This window comes from Alosa sapidissima, chromosome 21 (genome assembly GCF_018492685.1).
Source record: "Alosa sapidissima isolate fAloSap1 chromosome 21, fAloSap1.pri, whole genome shotgun sequence".
In the NCBI taxonomy this organism is placed as follows: Eukaryota; Metazoa; Chordata; class Actinopteri; order Clupeiformes; family Clupeidae; genus Alosa; species Alosa sapidissima.
The window spans coordinates 30,577,044-30,598,148 of NC_055977.1; the positions used below are offsets into that span (position 1 = coordinate 30,577,044).

General features: G+C 39.3%; 1 protein-coding gene across 1 annotated transcript in view; it reads left to right on the forward strand.

Annotated features, from left to right (window-relative positions):
* The window catches only part of msto1 (misato mitochondrial distribution and morphology regulator 1), a 71,104-nt gene that overhangs the window by 35,801 nt on the left and 14,198 nt on the right, over positions 1–21,105 (forward strand). Inside the window, exon 9 of the mRNA XM_042076581.1 lies at positions 17,676–17,828. Within this exon, the coding sequence (XP_041932515.1) occupies positions 17,676–17,828 (153 nt within the window). The remainder of the gene's footprint in view (positions 1–17,675; positions 17,829–21,105) is intronic.

The following is a 21,105-nucleotide window of genomic DNA, read 5'->3' on the forward strand; positions in this document are numbered from 1 at the left end:
TCTGCCAAAAACTGTTTCAAAATAAAAGTCCTCACTACAATATTTCACTGTTAAACAATGTAACCCTTTAAACTACTGAACTTTTTAACTGTTCAGCCATTGTAACTGTTACTTGTCATCAACTATGACTCCTACCTACTGTAGTTAGTTAGCATGGTTAGCATGTTAGCATAGCTAACATTGTTAGCATTTTAGCAAAGCTGCTAAAAATGATTAGCTAAGTTAGCTAAGTAACATGGTTAGCATAGTTAGCATGTTAGCATTTTTAGCAAAACTGCTTAAAGGGGTGATAGAATGATGATATAGGGTATTTTGTGCTGGTCCTTAAGGTCTCTGAATAGGGTGTGTAACATTGGTTGGGCTGAAAATGGCATATGTGCTGTTCTATGCGCCCTAATGCAAGCCTGGTTAAAAGCCCTAGAATGAAACGAGAGGTTTTCTTCCTTTTATGGTATGCTCATGAATATTTAGATGACCTGCGTGCTGATTGGTTGGTTTACAACGAGCGAAGCTCCGGAGCAAAGACGCAAACATGGCCGACAGCACTCACTGAAACAGCCAAGGTGGAAATACTATGGAGACATAGGTGTTGAACAGCATATTTGAGCCTGAATCAGAGGAAGAATCTGAAATAGAGAAGTAACCAGTCGCCCATAGATTGGAAATGACTACTTCAGAGTGGTAAGTTTTGTCATTTACTTGAGTTTGCCACACGTAGCCCAGTTAGCTAGCTGTAATACTCGCACGTTAGTGTCGTAGACTAAGCTAAACATTGCATTAGGTTCGTTTTTAGCATTGTAAGCAACAGAAGTTATTAATTTGCACACAAACAAATGTTTTACAACTTGTACCCTTGTGCAATTTTTGTCAAGATGTCCAGTTAGAAGCTAGCTGAAAAGTTTGTAGCCCGTCGTGGGCAGTTCAGGCTATGCTGTAGTGAAAGGAGTGCTGCTTGCAAGGAAAGTACTCGTTTTAGTCATATATATTCTCCTGGTGAATAGGTCATCTGATTAGGAGTTACATACATTATTGTAGTGGTAATATGCGATCTTACAACAGGACGTCCAGTTAGCTGGGCAGGAGCTCTGTGCAGTTCGTAGGCTATAATGTTATGGCTGAAGTGAAACGAGTAGGCTACTACTCGCCTTAATGAAAATATTGCGTTTGTGTCAGTAGGTCTAATGTACTTGCGTAACTACTATCCTGCTGATTAAGTCATCTGATTATCGAGATTTTTACGTTCTTTCCATGTAGTAATGTATGATCTTACAACGGGACGTCCAGTTAGCTGGGCAGGAGCTCTGTGCAGTTTGTAGCCTATGGCTGAAGTGAAACGAGGTCAACGAAAATATTACTAGGCCAATTTGTGTCAATTCAAAAACACTTATTTATCCCCAAGGGGCAATTTACATAGTAGGCTACAATGGAGTAGAGTACAATAATCAAAAATCCTATAAATATCACTGTTTAAAATACAGTAGGTACAGTCAGTGTAATAATCTTGTAACTATCCTGCTGACATCTGATTGAGATTATTACCTTCTTTCCATGTAGTAGCCTAATATGTTAGCTTACAACTCTGGTAACTAAAACTGAAGACATTTGCTACTTTGTGCTACCTGCTCATTCAAAATTACGAAATAACAGCAGGGAAATTATGTTTGTTTTTACAGGTTATTAAAAGAATGACCCAGGTTCCTGAGGAGCTGACCTGAATGACCATCATGGCCTCAATCCGTTGTGCCTCTATATTCTTTGCAAAATGCAATGAATATTTACAGAGCTGACCATGGCCGTTTGAGAATCAGAGGAATGGAAAGGTGAGGACAATCTGATACAAGTGGTAGCAGTTACAATATATCAATAAAATATTTTTAACCAATACACATTCATTATTGGTTCAGCATATTGCAAAAACACAGTTTGATCAACACCACAAAATGATAAACTTTATTTATTTTTTTCAACAATCGTCCAGTGATACTCTGATGTAAAATAGTAAAAAATAAATAGTAAAACATTTTTGCTTTTCCACCCTGTTCTCGTTGCAGGCAATGAAGTGACTTGGCCTACAGGTCTTTTGTGAGCAGGAGCTGGGGTTTCCTTAGAAGAAGCGTCCGTGTCATGATCCCCTTGTTTGTGGTGCTACGCATATGGAGGGAGCTTCCGGATACTTCAGGGCAGTACGTTGGATTCAGACCCCTTTTCGACTGAACCGTGACACATATTCAGCAACAGCATCCTCCATGGAAGGTCTGTCAAGCTGAGCACACAAGTCCTGGGGCACAGGAATCCGCTGGACGGCATCCCAATAAGGAAGAGGGTCTCGAAGAGGACAAGAAAGAGGACTTATATTGGATACTGTAATACAGTGCATTGTAGGCTGTATACTGTACAATAAACAAATTGTATGGCCCTGAACATTGTGCTTTGTTTACAGTACTGATGATGACACCAGAAGCATCAGGTCTAAGACAGCCTGTTGTGTGTGAATCGATAAGTTCTTTTTAGTGCCTATACTGTTGCACATTTTGATTTGTTGTTTGTAATAAAAACATATATTTTATTAAACTTACAAATTGTTTGGCAAGTCTGTACATAGTTTCTCCTTGGCTGTCTTCTGTTGTGGGGACTCAGCATTCTCATTGAAGTGCATGGCTGCTAGATAAAACCTAAACCAAACAACAGAAATGTTGTAACACAAGTGAAAGTCACTTTTGCATGCACACACCAAGCTGTTAACTCACAGCAAAAGCATTTGCTAATATTCTAAGCCCCGCAAGATGCCACACTTGGAGCATCTGTTTGGCATGCTGCCGTTCTTGTAATGTTCTAAAATAAGAACGTGCAAATAAATCCATTGTATCTAGACAACACGGTTTTCAACATATCGACTAGATATCATTTGAATTGATAACGTGAAGTTGTTTCCACTTCTGACGTCAAAAACGTATGTGTTATATGGGTATTGGTTATATCACAGCTTAGCAACCAAACTATCGTGTTACTCAGCTTCAGTTAGCTATCTTGCTGAGAACATAACCTGTCAGAGATCTCGACAAACATGCATAGTAAAATGTAGGTTAACATGACAACACAGGTTTTATCCGAATAGAGTGGTGAAGTCCCGCCCCTTCTACTTCCGGTCCATGGGACCTATCTTTCAAAAAACTAGATGTACCGCATAGCGGTACAAAATATGACCGCCGCTCAGTCCTGTACATCCGTTCCGCGAAAATAAATCACACTTCAATTTGTCTCCATATTTTACTCCATCCCCCACTCTTGAAACTTTTGTGTATGCTTGTTTGGCATGCCTGAGTGTGTGTGTGCGGCTGCACAGAAAGTACCCTACTGGTGCTGAAAAGGTGAATAGATTGTAGAATAGCCAAAGAAGATGTAGAATTGTTATAAAACCTTTAAAATCTCTAAACAATCACAAGTAGGGCAGTTCATCACAGTTCATCCATTGCAACTGGATTGATGAAAGGTCACTTACACCTGTAGGCTACATTGTATTTGGGAAAAGCAAAAGGTATCAGCATAATGTTGTTTATTTATTTATTTATTTATTTTGTATGTATTTTTAGACAAAAACATCTCTGTCAGTTCCATGCCGTTTTCAACAGCTATCAAAAACAAAGGTCATTTTTGGATGGATGGATTTTTTGTGAATGTTTCTTCTTCTACATAAGATTTTAGTCATCTTTAGTTCATGTAATACTTTATTGTCAATGCACAAATTAAGTAACAGTAGTCTGAAACGTTATTGTTAATGCACAAATTAAATAACAGTAGCCTAGTCTGAAACGAAATGCTGTTTTACATCTAACCAGTGGTGCAAATAACTGACATGTCCAAATGGGCCTTGATGAAATGCGTCGCTAGACTGTTCATACACATTTTAACGGGCCAAAGTTGAAGAGCTTTTGTCCGTTATTGTTAGTGCAAATATAGGCTGATTCATGTTCCCTTGCATTGTTTAACTGAGGTCCATGGCTAGTCTGGCTTTCATCAGACCAAGCTCAATCTTTTAAGAAATCAAAAAATAAATAGCGGGCAGATCAGGCTGGGTTCACCCAGCCTAGTCCATAGGCACCCGATATTGTTTAATTTTCCGATTGAGATATACACGCTCTGGCTATTCTAAATGCAAAAATGCATCAGGGAGTTATGACAAAACGGTAACTAACAAACTAGATCCTAATAGAAAGCTGTTAGCTTCCCTAAGCTACAGGTAGGATTATAAGGTAGGCCTATTGACAACATAAATTGACAATAGGCTATGCTGGCGACACAAATGGCTTATGCCTTACAGTATCAAGCGGACTTAAACTGTCATATCGTGGCGAAAAGTTGTAATAACATTCACGCAGCTCCATGAGTCAAGGAAATCGCGAATGAAGTAGCCACTTCTAAATGGGACCCACTACACAGTAGCTTAAGGTGTTTTGCTAAAGCAGCCATAATGAAATGAAGGTGTCATTGTTTGGATACTTCACACACACGTGCTTTTTAATTTCACAGACTACAACTACCAAGCTGTAATCAAAGCACATCGATTCCCCTCTCACACCCTGCACGCACTTAAAACAAAATAAACAGGCATCTCAGTCTCACGCATGTACTGTATAGGCAAAACTGTATCAGACCGGTGTAACGTTGGTAAATCTTCCATTGCACAGAATGATTTTGTAGCACGTGCAATAAATGACAGTCGAAAGATACAAACAGTGCTGCTATCAATTTGCTTGGTATAACCGCATTTATAGTTTTCTACAAATGCAATCAATCAAATGCCTCCATCACTCAACCAACGCTAACGGTAACATTACCTAGGTCCTTATTGATATTACAAGATTAACGTACCTGCAGTAAAAACCAAGCATGTCCGATAAACATCCTCAGATTTATTTCGGCTTCAAGAAGAAATGGGAATTACACTTCATGTGAACATCGTCCTATCCTTATTAGATGTTCGCTGCGGTAAATTACAGTCCTTGTATGAAGCGTCCATTGTTTTTTCCAACCCACTTTTAACTTCCAACAAAATTACGTCTCACTGCAACGATGCGCCATCTAGTGGACAAACGACTACTTCTCGCCAATACTGAAAATGCAGCCATGATGATGATGATGAATATTTATTTTGGCTTTCTTTTAATCCTACTGATTTTCATTTTTTACCGGGGGGGGGGGGCAAATCACAAATGAGTGATTATGAGCCAGGTTGATGTGGGCCCTTGAGACCAACATACCATAAAAGATTCACAGAGAACTGTGTCTGCCCTACCCTCCTTTCGGGGGTCCAGTCCAGCGGGGGGGCTGCAGATGAAAACGAAAAATGACGGTTCCATGCTATCCATGTGGGGGTACATGCCCACCAAGTTTTGTGTACCCCGGTCTTTCAGTGTCCCGGGAATCCTTGTTGGTGTACGTCACTAAATGTACACATAAATTATTTTATTGTAAGGCCCCCCATGAACGAAAGTACACAAAACTTGGCATGCATTCAGAGGGTGTCATAATGATCCTACACTTTTAATTTCGTGCAGTTTTGACCTTGTCAGCCAGAGATATTGAGATGAAAACACCTAATTTTTTGCTTTTTAATTTTTAACTAGGTGGCGCTATACATGAAATAAGTGGTAATGGGATGGGTTGACATGCCCCCTTAAGACCAACATACAAAAAAAAGGTGGACCTCCTAGGCCCTACGGTTCTCGAGATATTCACAGAAAACTGTCTCCGGCCACCTACAGGCCAGTTGGTGTATAGTAACATAAATTAATTTATTGTGTGGCCCCCCATGAACGGAATTCCACAAAACTTGGCGTGCATACAGAGGGTGTCATAATGATCCTACACTTCCAATTTCGTGCAGTTTTGACTATGTTAGGTCACAGATACCTTCAATTACACCACCTCATTTTTACTTTTTTGTGTTTAACTAGGTGGCGCTATACATGAAATGAGTGGTTATGGAATGGGTTGACATGGCCCCTTGAGATCAACATACAAAAAAAAAATGGTCCTCCTAAACCCTACGGTTTTCGAGATATTCACAGAAAACTGTGTCTGCCCTACCCTCCTTTCGGGGGGTCCAATTCAGCGGGGGGGCTACAGATCAAAACGAAAAACGATGGTTCCATGCTATCCATGTGGGGTTACATGTCCACCAAGTTTCGTGTACCCCGGTCTTTCAGTGTCCCGGGAATCATTGACGGAAATTTGGGCATGCGAAAAAGAAAAAAAAAAAAAAAAAAATCTGACTAAACCTATATGACCGCCGCTTCGCTGCGCGGCGGTCATAATTATGAACAGGAGTTAATGGAGAGATAACAATTATTTTTTGGTCCAGTTTGAATTGTGCCAGAAATTTCACATATGATGTGTGTGAATTTAAAAGATAATTTTTCACGTCAAGAAAGTACTGTTGTTCGATAGACTTCAAAAGTTATGTTGGTTTTGTGCGAATCCACTCAGTGGACTACATCTCTCGTCTCGAACGATGTACGTCACCAACGTAATGAAACGATAAGAGCTGTTATGCTAGTTAACGGTTGCATCTTGCTGCCTGCTATGTCACTTAACAGTATGTAATGTACAGTCTATGGACGAATACAACTTACCTGATGTGTTTAATCCTCTGACTCATGGTATTTTCTTCGGCAAGGAAAGCCCAATTAAGACCTGTTGCTGGTATGCTTCTACAATCTAGTGTGGCTGTGAATGAGCTAACGTCACTAGCGCGACTGATGGGTTTGTAGTCGTTGGAATTACTATCTTTCACAATGTTGTAATTCAATAGTTACGAAACAAACTGCAAATGTCTTTACATGAAAAATTGTCTTTATCTAATTGTCTTAAAATTGACAAACATCATATGGGTAATTCAAGGCACAAGTCAACCGGGACCAGAAAATAATTTCTTTTTCGCCATAGACTGCCGTTCAAAATGTTTTGAAAGATAGGTCCCATGGAGGCAAACGGAAGGGGCGGGACTTCACCACTCTATGACACACAGGAAAATTAAATAGCCTTGCCAATTAACTAAATCACACATTATACTTGCTAGATACACGTTAGCATGCCTAATAACTGCTTAGCGACAAAATAATACTTACAGCATGCGGTCGGAACAACCCCTCGTTTCAGTAACAGCAGCTTAGCAAATCCTACTTAACTGTACAAGGTTTTGAAAACTGCCTTCGGTGAAATGTTTTGCAAATTAATAACGGAGTGTCGAACTTTGCAGGGATCTTCTGGTAGAAAAACATTATCCATGCCCCTCGAACTTTTGAATCCTTGAGAAGACTATGGAAAGTCTCAGCTTTCTTTGTAGCCTAAGTTTCAGCCTGGAACACTGCATTTACGACCGTGGCTCATTTTCGATATCCTTGAAGAACTGTCTGCTTTATAATTCCTGTGGAAGTAAACGAGCAGGCAGCTAAACTAGTGTTTGTCTCATCTTCGCTCTCCATTCTCGTTCCTGGGCTCAGAGCACCAGTGGGCTGGTCTGTATGTAAATTTTGAGGCGTGACAAATGTACAGGCCAGAGCCAAATAAGGTACCACCTGCGAGTTTGCGTAAACTCGCAGCTTCGTTTGGATTCACCCGTTTTATGGCGGGAGTTTCGAATTGTGAGATTTGCATAGGAAGGAGGTGTCGGTGGGGTTTTGAAGTTCTCTGTATGTCCATTTCACCCACTGAACTATCACTATTCATCTATGACAAAGTAAACTCGGTTTTGCATTCTATGACCCCTTTAAAAATGATTAGCTAAGTTAGCTAAGAAACATGGTTAGCATAGCTACTCAAAATAATTAGCTAGGTTAGCTAAGTCACATGGTTAGCATGTTAGTTAGCATAGTTAGCATATCTACTAAAAATGATTAGCTAGGTTAGCTAAGTCACATGTTAGCATAGTTAGCATGTTAGCATTGCTAGCAAGCATAGTTAGCATAGCTACTAAAAATTATTAGCTAGGTTAGCTAAGTCACATGTTAGCATAGTTAACATGTTAGCATGCTAGTTAGCTAATGTTTTTATTTATACTAAGTTAACTAAGTTAAGTAAATTGGTTAGCATTATTATCTTTGTTAACATAGTTAGCATAACTACTAGCAAACATTAGAGCCATTCCAACTGTCAGTTATCAACTATCTACCTAAATAATTTAACTATTTAAATTATCCACCTATTTAACTGTTCAGTCATTCCAACTATATTAAACCTTATCTACCAAGCAAATAATTTAACCATATAAACTACCCACCTATTTAACTGTTCAGTCATTCCAACTATATTAAACCTATATCTACCTAGAAACCAATATAGTTTGTTTTTACTCTGCATATTTTACATCATATTTTTTGCATTTTCATGCACTGTATTTCCTTCAGGAAATGCTAGATACACGTTAAAAAAAAAGGTAAAAAAAAGTTTACCTGAAATGAAGTGTTGGGTCTTTTCTATTCGCGGACCCTGATTCTGAAGGGGAATATCTGCCTTCAGTCAGAGAATATAGGCTACTGTTTGAGAAAGTTCTGCCTCTTTCGGTTCTGGGCCTGACACGGCCCGCTGTGTTATATGCTGCATTGTGTGCTTTGTGACAATAAACCAGTTCATGATAGTGAAACGCTACAGTATGTTGCAGTCTCCCAAATAAAAAGGCATGACTCAAAGAAACGTGTTTCATGATATACAGTAGCCTATATAAAAAACGATTGGAAGTGGGAGCGAGCAGAGTAACTAGGCTAAATAAATAAATAAATGTTTAATATTAAGTGTTTGCAATTTATTCATAATCAAAAACAGATACAGGTGGGTTAAAGATATCTAGTGATACTAGAGTGATAAGAAGTCCTAGTGAATGCTTGATAAGTAGACTATAATACAGTAAATAAACAAACAAATAAATAATAAATAATTAGGCTAAGTGACATTTATAACTATATCATAGTACCACCAAGAAATAAAAACTACTTTCACCCCTGTTTATTAGTAATGATTTACACAGTTTGTTCACTACTTTCTATTTACCTGAGCATTCAGTTTTGTGCAATATAGCATACAGAAGGTGAGGGACATTTTGGGGGGAAAGAAGTGGTGCATTTTATCATTCAAACATGCGACATCATTTTTTCATGAAAATTCTATAATCCAAGATGGACGCCACCATATGACGTCATAATATGCAAATTAGATATAAACATTTAATCTCTACATAAACTTTGGGTCATCCTTAATATTTCTCTAATTTACAGAAAGTCTCTATCTCTTATCCCTTTTAAGATATAGCCTTTTGAAATGAAGATGTCAAAATTGATAGTTTCGGAAAAAAACCTCTGGTGCCTAAAGGGTTAAGATGTTCAGAACTGCACCAAATTTTATGTGTATGATTGACCTGGCATTCTCTGGGGGTATGCCAAGTTTCATAGAATTTCATCCATGGGGGGTCTAAAAAAAAATAGGTTATGTGTACATTTAGTGACTGTACACTCATTGGCCTGTAGATGGCGGTGCACACATATACACATGCACACACACATACATAATTACAAATTCAGTAGGATTAAAAGAAAGCCAAAATAAATATTCATCATCATCATCATGGCTGCATTTCCAGTATTGGCGATAAGTAGTCGTTTGTCCACTAGATGGCGCATCGTTGCAGTGAGACGTAATTTTATTGGAAGTTAAAAGTGGGTTGGAAAAACAATGGATGCTTCCTACAAGGACTGTACGGCAGAGAACGTCTAATAAGGATAGGACGATGTTCACATGAAATGTAATTCCCATTTCTTCTTGAAGCCGAAATAAATCTGAGGATGTTTATCGGACATGCTTGGTTTTTACTGCAGGTACGTTAATCTTATAATATCAATAAGGACCTAGGTAATGTTACCGTTAGCGTTGGTTGAGTGATGGAGGCCAATTTGATTGATTGCATTTGTAGAAAACTATAAATGCGGTTATACCAAGCAAATTGATAGCAGCACTGTAATTGTATATTTCGACTGTCATTTGTTGCACGTGCTACAAAAATCATTCTGTGCAATGGAAGATTTACCCATGTTACACCGGTCTGATACAGTTTTGCCTATACATGCGTGAGACTGAGACGCCTGTTTATTTTGTTTTAAGTGCGTGCAGGGTGTGAGAGGGGAATCGATGTGCTTTGATTCCAGCTTGGTAGTTGTAGTCTGTGAAATTAAAAAACGTGTGTGTGAAGTATCCAAACAATGACACCTTCATTTCATTATGGCTGCTTTAGCAACACACCTTAAGCTACTGTGTAGTGGGTCCCATTTAGAAGTGGCTACTTCATTCGCGCTTTCCTTGACTCATGGATCTGTGTGAATTTTATTACAACTTTTCGCCACGATATGGCATGAGATCTATTCACCTTTTCAGCACCAGTAGGCTACTTTCTGTGCAGCCGCACACACACACTCAGGTACAAGGTACAAGGTACAAGGAAGTTTATTGTCACATGCATATAGTTACTGGAAGTAAGAAATGCAGTGAAATTATGTCTGGTGTCAGCCTATTTGTGCATTTATGGGGGGGGGGTAAAAAGTGCAGTAGAAGAGGGGTTTAGTAGATTAAGTGGCAAGGGCTGCATAAAAAAGGTGGGGGAGGATTGGGATTGGGTGGGGGGCACCAACAATGAGCACCCAAGAGCAACAGGGGCAAGGAAAAACTCCCTTACCAAGGAAGAAACCTTGGGCAGATCCACGGCTCAGGCATGCCAAACAAGCATACACAAAAGTTTCAAGAGTGGGGGATGGAGTAAAATATGGAGACAAATTGAAGTGTGATTTATTTCCGCGGAATGGATGTACAGGACTGAGCGGCTGTCATATTTTGTACCGCTATGCGGTACATCTAGTTATTATTCTTCCCACCAAATTTCTGCATCTAATTCAGCTTTAACCGTTTAACGTAGAAACTTCGTTCAAACTTTGTAACGTAGGTCTTGAAAAGGACACGTGGGGAATGTATTTTTCACTTTTGTAAACTTTATACTTTTTGAGATATTAATAAAAAACAAGCTTATTTTTCCCCATAGACTTAACATGGGCTGATGACATCACAATGGGCTAATTAACTTGATTTGCACCTGTATCAACTTCCAGCTGCTCACTACTAGGACCCATCAAAGGGCCAGTTAAACTGATTGCACCTGTATCAACTGCTTTCTGCTTAACTAGGCCAACTCTCTCTGTGTCTCTCCATTCTACAAGGATATAAGGCACATCCCATCCAACTTTCTATCCATTCATCCTCTTCAAACCATTCACTCATCCACCCATTAAACTATCCACCAACATCCATTAAACAATCTGCCTATCAACATCCATTCAACTTTCTGTCTATCAACATCCATTACACTATCTAAATTCAACTTTTAAACTATATACTCTGTCTCAGGCTTTAAGCATACAATCTGGCTCTCTTAAGACTACAGATTCTGTTCCTATTTCCTCTGCCCACAACTGTTTCAAAATAAATGTCGTAGTTATTACAGTGCATGAAAATGCACTGTTTTGTTATCCAAAGTCTTCTTCTTCTTCTTCTTCTTCTTCTTCTTCTTCCCACCAAATTTCTGCGTCTAATTCAGCTTTAACCGTTTAACGTAGAAACTTCGTTCAAACTTTGTAATGTAGGTCTTGAAAAGGACACGTGGGGAATGTATTTTTCACTTTTGTAAACTTTATACTTTTTGAGATATTAATAAAAAACAAGCTTATTTTCCCCCATAGACTTTGTATTAGCACTATGACATCACAATGGACTAATTAACTTGAGTTTCACCTGTATCAACTTCCAGCTGCTCACTACTAGGACCCATCACAAGGGCCAGTTAAACTGATTGCACCTGTATCAACTGCTTTCTGCTTAACTAGGCCAACTCTCTCTGTGTCTCTCCATTCTACAAGGATATAAGGCACATTCCATCCAACTTTCTATCCATTCATCCTCTTCAAACCATTCACTCATCCACCCATTAAACTATACATCAACATCCATTAAACAATCTGCCTATCAACATCCATTCAACTTTCTGTCTATCAACATCCATTACACTATCTACATTCAACTTTTAAACTATATACTCTGTCTCAGGCTTTAAGCATACAGTCTGGCTCTCTTAAGACTACTATTTCCTCTGCCCACAACTGTTTCAAATTACATGTCGTCACTACAATAATTCACTATTAAATAATTTAACTATTTAAACTACTCAACTATTTAACTGTTCAGCCATTTCAACTGTCAGTTGTTATCAACTATGACTCCTGCCAACTGTTTCCCAATAAAAGTTTGTTTGGTATTTTATGTTAATATACAGTATGTTTATATTTTCATGCACTGGTAATTTCCTCGAAATTACATTTTCTAGTTATTCTTCCCACCAAATTTCTGCGTCTAATTCAGCTTCAACCGTTTAACGTAGAAACTTTGTTCAAACTTTGTAACGTAGGTCTTGAAAAGGAGACTTGAGGAATGTATTTTTCACCTTTGTAAACTTTATACTTTTTGAGATATTAATAAAAAACAAGCTTATTTTCCCCCATAGACTTTGTATGGGGACTATGACATCATAATGGGCTAATTAACTTGATTTGCACCTGTATCAACTTCCAGCTGCTCAACTAGGTCCCATCAAAAAGCTAGTTAAACTGATTGCACCTGTATCAACTGCTTTCTGCTCAATTAGGCCAACTCTCTCTGTGTATCTCCATTCTACAAGGATATAAGGCACATTCCATCCAACTTTCTATCCATTCATCCTCTTCAAACCATTCATTCATCTACCCATTAAACTATCCCATCAACATCCATTAAACAATCTGCCTATCAACATCCATTACACTATCTATATTTAACTTTTAAACTATATACTCTGTCTCAGGCTTTAAACATACAATCTGGCTCTACAGATCCTGTTCAACTATTTCCTCTGCCCACAACTGTTTCAAAATAAATGTCCTCACTACAATAATTCACTATTAAATAATTTAACTATTTAAACTACTCAACTATTTAACTGTTCAGCCATTTCAACTGTCAGTTGTTATCAACTATGACTTCTGCCAACTGTTATCAAATAAAAGTTTGTTTTGCATTTTATGTTAATATACAGTATGTTTATATTTTCATGCACTGGTAATTTCCTCGAAATTACATTTTCTAGTTATCGTTATCGTTCTTGGTGTGAATGGGCTTTTAACCTCGTTGTTCAGAGGTGCCACTGGTGTCTCTCGAAAGGGGAGATCCATTAAGTAGAACCAACGTTGTCGTCATTGTAAAAACATGTAATTATTTACCGCGACCACAATGTGTCAAAGACGTGTATATATAATAGCGGGGGAAAAAACTCACATCACATTTTATCATTATTTTTGACCATCAAACCAACCAGGAAGTAAACTGAAATGACAATGGAATGTTTGTATGGAAATCATTTCCTGTCCAGGGATGGGTAGATTAACTAGATCAGCAACAGCGCCATCTATTCATAGACCGTAATCCACCTATTGACTTGCATTATAGAAAGTAGTGTCAACATGAATTTGAGGAGGGATATCTTTCTGACTATAATAGTTGTAGTAAAGATTTCAATTGTATTTATTTCAGAATAAGTGTGTGTATGATTTCAATCAGTAAAAAAGTTTAATCTATATATTTCCTTTGCCAGTCATTTCTTTAATAAACAAATAAATACATACATATTTTGATGATTTTTTTGCTCATGTTTGTGTATATAGTGGTTAAAATAAAATGACAATACTTTAATCATATTCCTTAGGTTGTGCTGAAAAGAAGGATATAAGATAGTATAAGATAGTTTGGTTACACTTTACTTGACAGTATCGACAAAAGAGTGACATGACACTGTCATGAACGTGTCATTTACAAGGATACAAGGAAGTTTATTGTCACATGCATATAGTTACTGGAAGTAAGAAATGCAGTGAAATTATGTCTGGTGTCAGCCTATTTGTGCATTTATGGGGGGGGGGGGGGGGGGGGTGCAGTAGAAGAGGGGTTTAGTAGATTAAGTGGCAAGGGCTGCATAAGAAAGGTGGGGGAGGATTGGGATTGGGGGGGGCACCAACAAGGAGCACCCAAGAGCAACAGGGGCAAGGAAAAACTCCCTTACCAAGGAAGAAACCTTGGGCAGATCCACGGCTCAAGGGGCTAACCCAACTGTCAGGGGTCTTGGTGTGTGTGTTGGGGGGATGACCGGGGAGATGGGATAGTCTTGAATTTCCCCTGGGGATCAATAAAGTATCTATCTATCTATCTATCTAGTGTGCTGTATATGTGGGGAGAGGGCAGTGTGCAAAATGTGTGTTGGAGAAGCTTCCTCATGAGACAATGTGCTGTGTATTGGGGGGGGGGGGGGGGGGGGCAGTGTGCTGTATGTTGGGGATGTGTGTTGGAGAAGCTTCCTTGCAGTGTATGTAGGGGAGGGGGGGGGGGGGGGCAGTGTACTGCAAGTATGGTGAAGGGACTTACTATTGCAAGCAGAGTACTGTATGTGAGTGATGACAGTGAAGATGCGTGTGTGGGCGGGAGGGGAGTGGAGCAGTGACTGTGTGTGTTTGTAGTGTGTGTGGGTAGGTGGGGGCAGTGTGCTGTAAGTATGTAGAGGATGTGTGTTGGAGAAGATCCTGAAGGCAATGTGCTGTGTATGTAGGGAGCCAGTGTGCAGCAAGTATGTAGAGGAGGCTTACTGTAGCAAGCAGTGTGCTGTATGTATGTGAGGTGATGACAGTGATGATGTAAGTGTATGTGTTTTTTGTGTGTGTGTTGGGGATGGGTGGGGGGTGGGGGGGCAGAAGGCTAGGCAATCAAGGACATGGGTAGATAGATGGAGGAGAAATCAAAAATAATAAATAAAAAATTCTATGGAGATGTGCAAAAGTTGGAGAAAGTCAGATGTGTGTGTGTGTGTGTTTTGAAGTGTGATGAAATAAGAAAATAAATAAAAGGTCTGTAGCATAGGGAGAGGGATGTAAAAGTGCTAAAAGTCATGTACGTGTGTGTGTGTGTGTGTGTGTGTGTGTGTGTGGGGGGGGGGGTCATGAGTGCAAAGTCAGTATAGTGTGAGTTCAGAGTTGGGAAATGTTTGAGAGTGCTGAGGAGTGAATGTGTGCAAAGTCAGTATAGTGTGAGTTCAGAGTTCGGATGGCCTGGGGATAAAAACTTCTCCTGAGTCTCTCAGTTCTGGCTTTGTGACTACATAGGCGTCTTCTTGATTTCAGCGGTAGGAATAATCCATTGTTAGGATGAGAAGAGTCCTTCAGAATCTTTTGGGCTCTTAGGAGTACTCTTCTGGAATAGATATCTTGTAGAGCAGGGAGTTGAGTTCTTATAGTACGTTCAGCTGAGCGCACTACTCTCTGCAGAGTACTACAATCTCTAACTGTGGAGTTCCCATACCAGGTGATGATGCTACCAGTTAGAACACTCTCAACCGCTGAAGTGTAGAAGGCCTTCATGATGGATGTAGAAACTTTGAATTTCCTTAGCTGACGAAGGAAGTAGAGTCGTTGTCTGGACTTCTTCAGAACATATTGAGTGTTAACAGTCCATGTTAAGTCTTCAGTAATGTGGACACCAAGGTATTTAAAACTTGTGACTCTCTCTACAGGTTGCCCGCTGATCATTAGTGGGGTGTAACTGTAGTTCTGCTGCTGCCTTCTGTAATCCACTACCATTTCCTTGGTTTTAGTGATATTCAGTGTCAAGCTTTTAGATTGACACCACTGTACCACCTCATCAACCTGATCCAAGTAGAGCTGTTCATTGTTGTTACTAATCAGGCCCAAGATCACTGTGTCATCTGCAAACTTGATGATGGAGGTATGACTACTGTTTGCTTTGCAGTCATGTGTGTAGATGTTGTACAGCAGTGGACTCAAAACACAGCCTTGGGGAGCACCAGTGCTGATGGTTAATGTGTCAGATGTCAGTACCCCCACTCTAACCACTTGTGAACGGTTGGTAAGAAAGTCAAATATCCAGTGACACAGGGTGGTGTTCAGTCCTAAGGCCTTCATCTTTGTGACCAAGGTGAGGGGTACTATCGTGTTGAATGCTGAACTAAAGTCAATGAACAGCATCCTCACATAATTCCCATTCCCCTCCTCCAGGTGAGTTAAGGTGGTGTGCATGTGGTTTGAGATGGCATCCTCTGTAGACCTGTTGGCTCTGTAAGCAAATTGGAGGGAGTCGAAGGAGGCAGGGAGGGATGAGCAGATAATGTTTTTCACAAGCTTCTCAAAACACTTCATCACTGTAGACGTCAGGGCTACTGGGCGGTAGTCATTCAGACATGATGGACTTTTGTTTTTCGGTACTGGAACTATAACAGACTGCTTGAGGCAAGTAGGAACTGTCTCTTGAGCCAATGATGTGTTAAAGATATAAGTGAACACAGGAGCTAACTGAGCAGCGCAGGATTTCAAAACCCTGTTAGAAATTCCATCCGGTCCAGCAGCTTTTCTACAATTAACCCTCCTAAAGGCATTGCTCACATCGACCTCAGAGACACAGAAAGGTGCATCCTCATTTGTTTTACATGCTACAGCTAGTGCAAGATAGTCTGTGTTTTTCATGTCAAAGCGAGCATAAAAAGCATTAAGTTCATCAGGGAGGGCTTTACTCACATTCATCATAGGAGGGGACTTTCTTTCAAAGCCAGTGATGGTTCGGAGTCCTTTCCACACTCGTGCTGGATCACCCTCCAAGAAATCAGCTTCAACTTTGTCTCTATAGCGCAGCTTAGCATCTTTAATAGCTCTACGTAAACTATAAGATGCTGCTTTGTAAACCGTCATATCCCCTGAAATAAGCCCAGCATTATAAGTCATGGTGCGTGTCTTTAATGCCGTTCTTACTTCTCTATCCACCCATGGCTTCTGGTTAGGGAAGCTTCGGATCTTTACAGTTGGGATGATGGAATCAGTCATAAACGTTTATGACATAACTCTTCTGTTATTCAGTGACATTCGTTTTTTGTCATAACAAGTTATAACAACAAGGGTTAACTTTTATAAGTTAACTCATTTATAAGTTAAAACGTACAACTTACGTATACCGTTTATTTACCACCATTCGAACTCGTCCAAACTTCGTGTGAACTTCCTAGGTGGGGAAACCAGATTTCATCTCATCATTATGGGTAAATAGAGGGCTTTCACGGGTGATTAGTAGTGTGAACCATTTTGGCAGGGGTGTTTTATCACTACCATGGGATTTTAATCTATACAATGCTATTTTTTGGTGGGCGAAAAATTATGTATCTGTGTGTTTTATGTTTGCCTGTTGGACTTATTATTTGGTTTTGAACTTGAATTTGAATGCTGGTCCAAATTCCTGCTGGTGCACAATTGTTCATTTATTAATAACAATAACAACAATTCATTACATTCATATCTAAGTGTTATTTTGTTATAATTTGTCTTAGGAAAAATGTTTAGTTAGAAAAAGTATCGGGTATTGACTGATAAACAAAGCCTAGGCATCGGTATTGTTATAGAGACCGAAAAAGCCGGATTGGTGCATCTGTAATTTATTATGCCAATTTTAAATTCATGTTGATATGCTTCTGGCATATCAGTTTCATACCCTGATCTGTTTTCTTACCTCAGACACCAGTGAGGGAGCACTGTCATTTGTTGAATTGTGCTCTGGGGATGATCCATATGGCAAATCACAGTTCGTTCTTCTGCCCCCTCACACTTAGAGGAGGACTGGGGCCGCGTCCCACAGCTACACCTGATTTCACACACCTGAACTATGATGTGAGTTTTATATCTCCTTATTATTATCTCTTTCATCATCAGAGACCATGGTTACATGCACACCATATTCCGATGAAGGCCCATATTCTGGTTAAGGCAATATTCAGAATAAGATGTTTACATGCACTGCAGAGTTGCAGAAACATTTCCATTCACATTTTAGTTGGCATATTCTGAATAAGCCAGTATCTTACAGTAGTGGTAGTAGTAGCTGTGTCATCACGTCTCTGTTCCTGAATTTCATCCATGCCTGCAAAATTGTAGCCTCGTGAGGCCATCCTTATCTCGCAAGCTTCAGATTTTCACTCGCAGATCAGTCTGGCATCTCTCCAAAAGAGAAAATTTGGAGAAGTTTGCCAAACTAACGTCCAATCAGCATTGGTTTTGAAGCGGGCTTACTTCCACGGATGAGATGAGCAAAGCTATCGCTGAAGTTTTATCCGAATATTTGAGTATTCCTAGGGAAACTAGGAGTCTCTGCAATATAGCTGGGAGGAATGAAGGACACAGACATCCTCCACGATTCCAATTCCAGTTGCAATTCCAGTTAGTGTTTGGTAGCCCTGAATCTTAGTTACTTAACGAGAAGGAATATGCTTTCTTCAGAAGTGTAGCCTACCATGAAAACTGGGTGGGGATTGTCGTTGATGAGGTTCATGTCACATACAAATGGTAAGTTTAAAAACGTTAACGTTAGCTACTTACCTAACTTGTATGTTCAAAGATGGCTTCGTTGATCTGATTGGTTGATTTGGCCCGTCTATCACCAACATAGGTGGTGATAGACAGATGGTTTATCCAATCAGCTAACCAATATTTTCGCCCCTTCCCAAACGTTCTCCAACGGAAAGTTCCCAGATGGATATGCAGAGCAAATATGAAGCAATCCATCTGGCGGTGTCAGGTTAGCAAAATTGCTGAAATTGACTGGATTGGAGCCGCTGTTGTTATTTTAGCCCTATAACAGGCCACTTAATCTGTCAGCAGTGTGTTTGTTTTTATTTAGGTTTTGAGTAATCAGAATGTGATTTTAATTGGGTTACGACAATTGAGTTAAATTGGGTTTACATGACACCTGTGCCATCGGAACGTTAATATTTTAATATTTCAATTAAAACAGGAATATGGTGTTTCTGTGAACTAAATGACTGCCTCATCTCTATATTCTTCTTTCTCTTCCTGTTTATCTTTTCTGCCATATACCCTTATGTGTTCTTCTAATTTTTTAAAGGGCCGAGGGATATTCCATCAACCTCACTAATGAAGGCAGCGCTTAACAGAAATAGTCTGGTTTGAACTAGCGTAGACTTTCACGGCTGAAGCCGTTCCATTACCTCAAGTTAGCTGTATCTTGCCTTCGTTTATTCAAGCGAGGCTAGGGTCAGCTTCATGTCGGCTCTTGCATGAGGTAGAAAAGTAGACCAAAACAGTAGATTGACGAAAAGAGGATATACGTCATAAAATTAAGGATTTCTGTTCGATTTACGAGTGCCATCTACAGGATTTTCATCGATAGTCATCAAATTGAACATCGAGAGAAAATAAAATAGATAGTTGCTTACCTAAATTGTAGAATAATGAAAGCATAAATTTAAACAACAATGATCATGGTTTGAAATCAGTTGCAAGTTTGATTGTTGAATGAATAAATAGCCTAGTATTAACTCAAGACAACTTTGGCATAGGCTATTCAAAATTATAGGCTATAGCCTATGTTCTTAGATTAAAAGGGCTCACTCCAAATTATTGTCTAGGAGGTGGTCATAAAATAAATTGGTGTCAACATAATATAGCCTATTGTCTCCCATAAGTCTCATAGTTCTGCCATAGTGTTTGTGAAATATAATTATCTGAAATGCAATGGCTTTTAATTTGACATTTAATATTTAATCTGTGTAGCACACAGTTGATTTGACATAAATGAACAATCATCAACACATGAGGCGGTTTTAATCATTAGCCATATGCCCTATAGGCTACAGAATTATGTACAGTATTTAACTTGCATCCGATTTAATGTAGCCAACTAGCATAGCCTATTTAGTGTCACTGAACAGGCTACCAGATGTGCATGACCCTTTATCAATAGTAGGAATGTCTTTCATTAAAGAGCATAACTAAAAATTAGGTTAGATTAGATTCAGCTTTATTGTGATTGTGCAGAGTACAAGTACAGAGACAACAAAATGCAGTTTGTGTCTAACCAGAAGTGCAAAAAAGCAGAAAAGTGCAATGTGATATACGAAGTAGTTGGTGCATAGACAGGACAAAAGATATAGTGCAGTGTAGACCGTATTGTACAGTTGTTTTCAGAAGGTGGTTTAGAGTAGTATAAATTAAATCTAAGCATGTGCAGTGTATTAGCAGTAACCTTATAAGAGTAGAATAAATATGGCTATGTAATATGAACAATGTATGAACAACATGTACAGATATGTGCAATGTAGTGGCAGTACCATTATAGTAGTAGTAAGAACAATATAGATATATGCAGTGTATTAACAGAATATATTACAGAAAAACAGAATAAATATGGATATGTACAGTGTGTACAGCTATGTGCAGTGTGGTAACAGTACCATTGTAGTTCAGAAACAGTAACATTATAATAGTATTCAAAATAAGTGTATGTGCAGGATGAAGAGCAGTAGAATATGGCTATGTATACGTGTAATTGCAGTATGTACATTTGTAAATAAATAGACACTATGGATGGGATAGGGTAGTGCAGGTGTGGGGGGGGGGGGTGTCCGCCTCCTTTTTGTCCCTATCAGGGCTGCCATGGTCGTGGACACCTCAACAGGCACAGGCAAGGAGGCATTGGGTCGGGGGTGATGGGGGGGCTTAGTTCTTTGGATGTCACCGGGATGCAGAGCTAGAGTTGGAGGCCATTATCAAGTTGATAAGATATGTAAATAGCCTACTTCATGTGGGAAGCAAACCTGAAAACATGCATGGATATGATTCCTTTACTATGCCATCGTGCTACGTGTTACACTATCACCGAACGCATGTGAAGCAGGGCAGCAAGATTCCTAGTTAAAGTTAAATCATTTTAAGTTGTATAATTTTCATAAATTCTTCCGAACTAGTGAATAGGTAAATCAATGCTTGGTGACACTGTCGGAAAAAAAATTGATGAGAACATGAAGGCAGGTTGACGGAACCGTCTTTTGGGACTCGTTTTCCGACTGATGTATTTTTTTTGCAACACAGCTTGATTAAGTTTGAAAGTTAACCTGCTACAGACCAGGTTAGTTCTGTGGCATAAATTCTC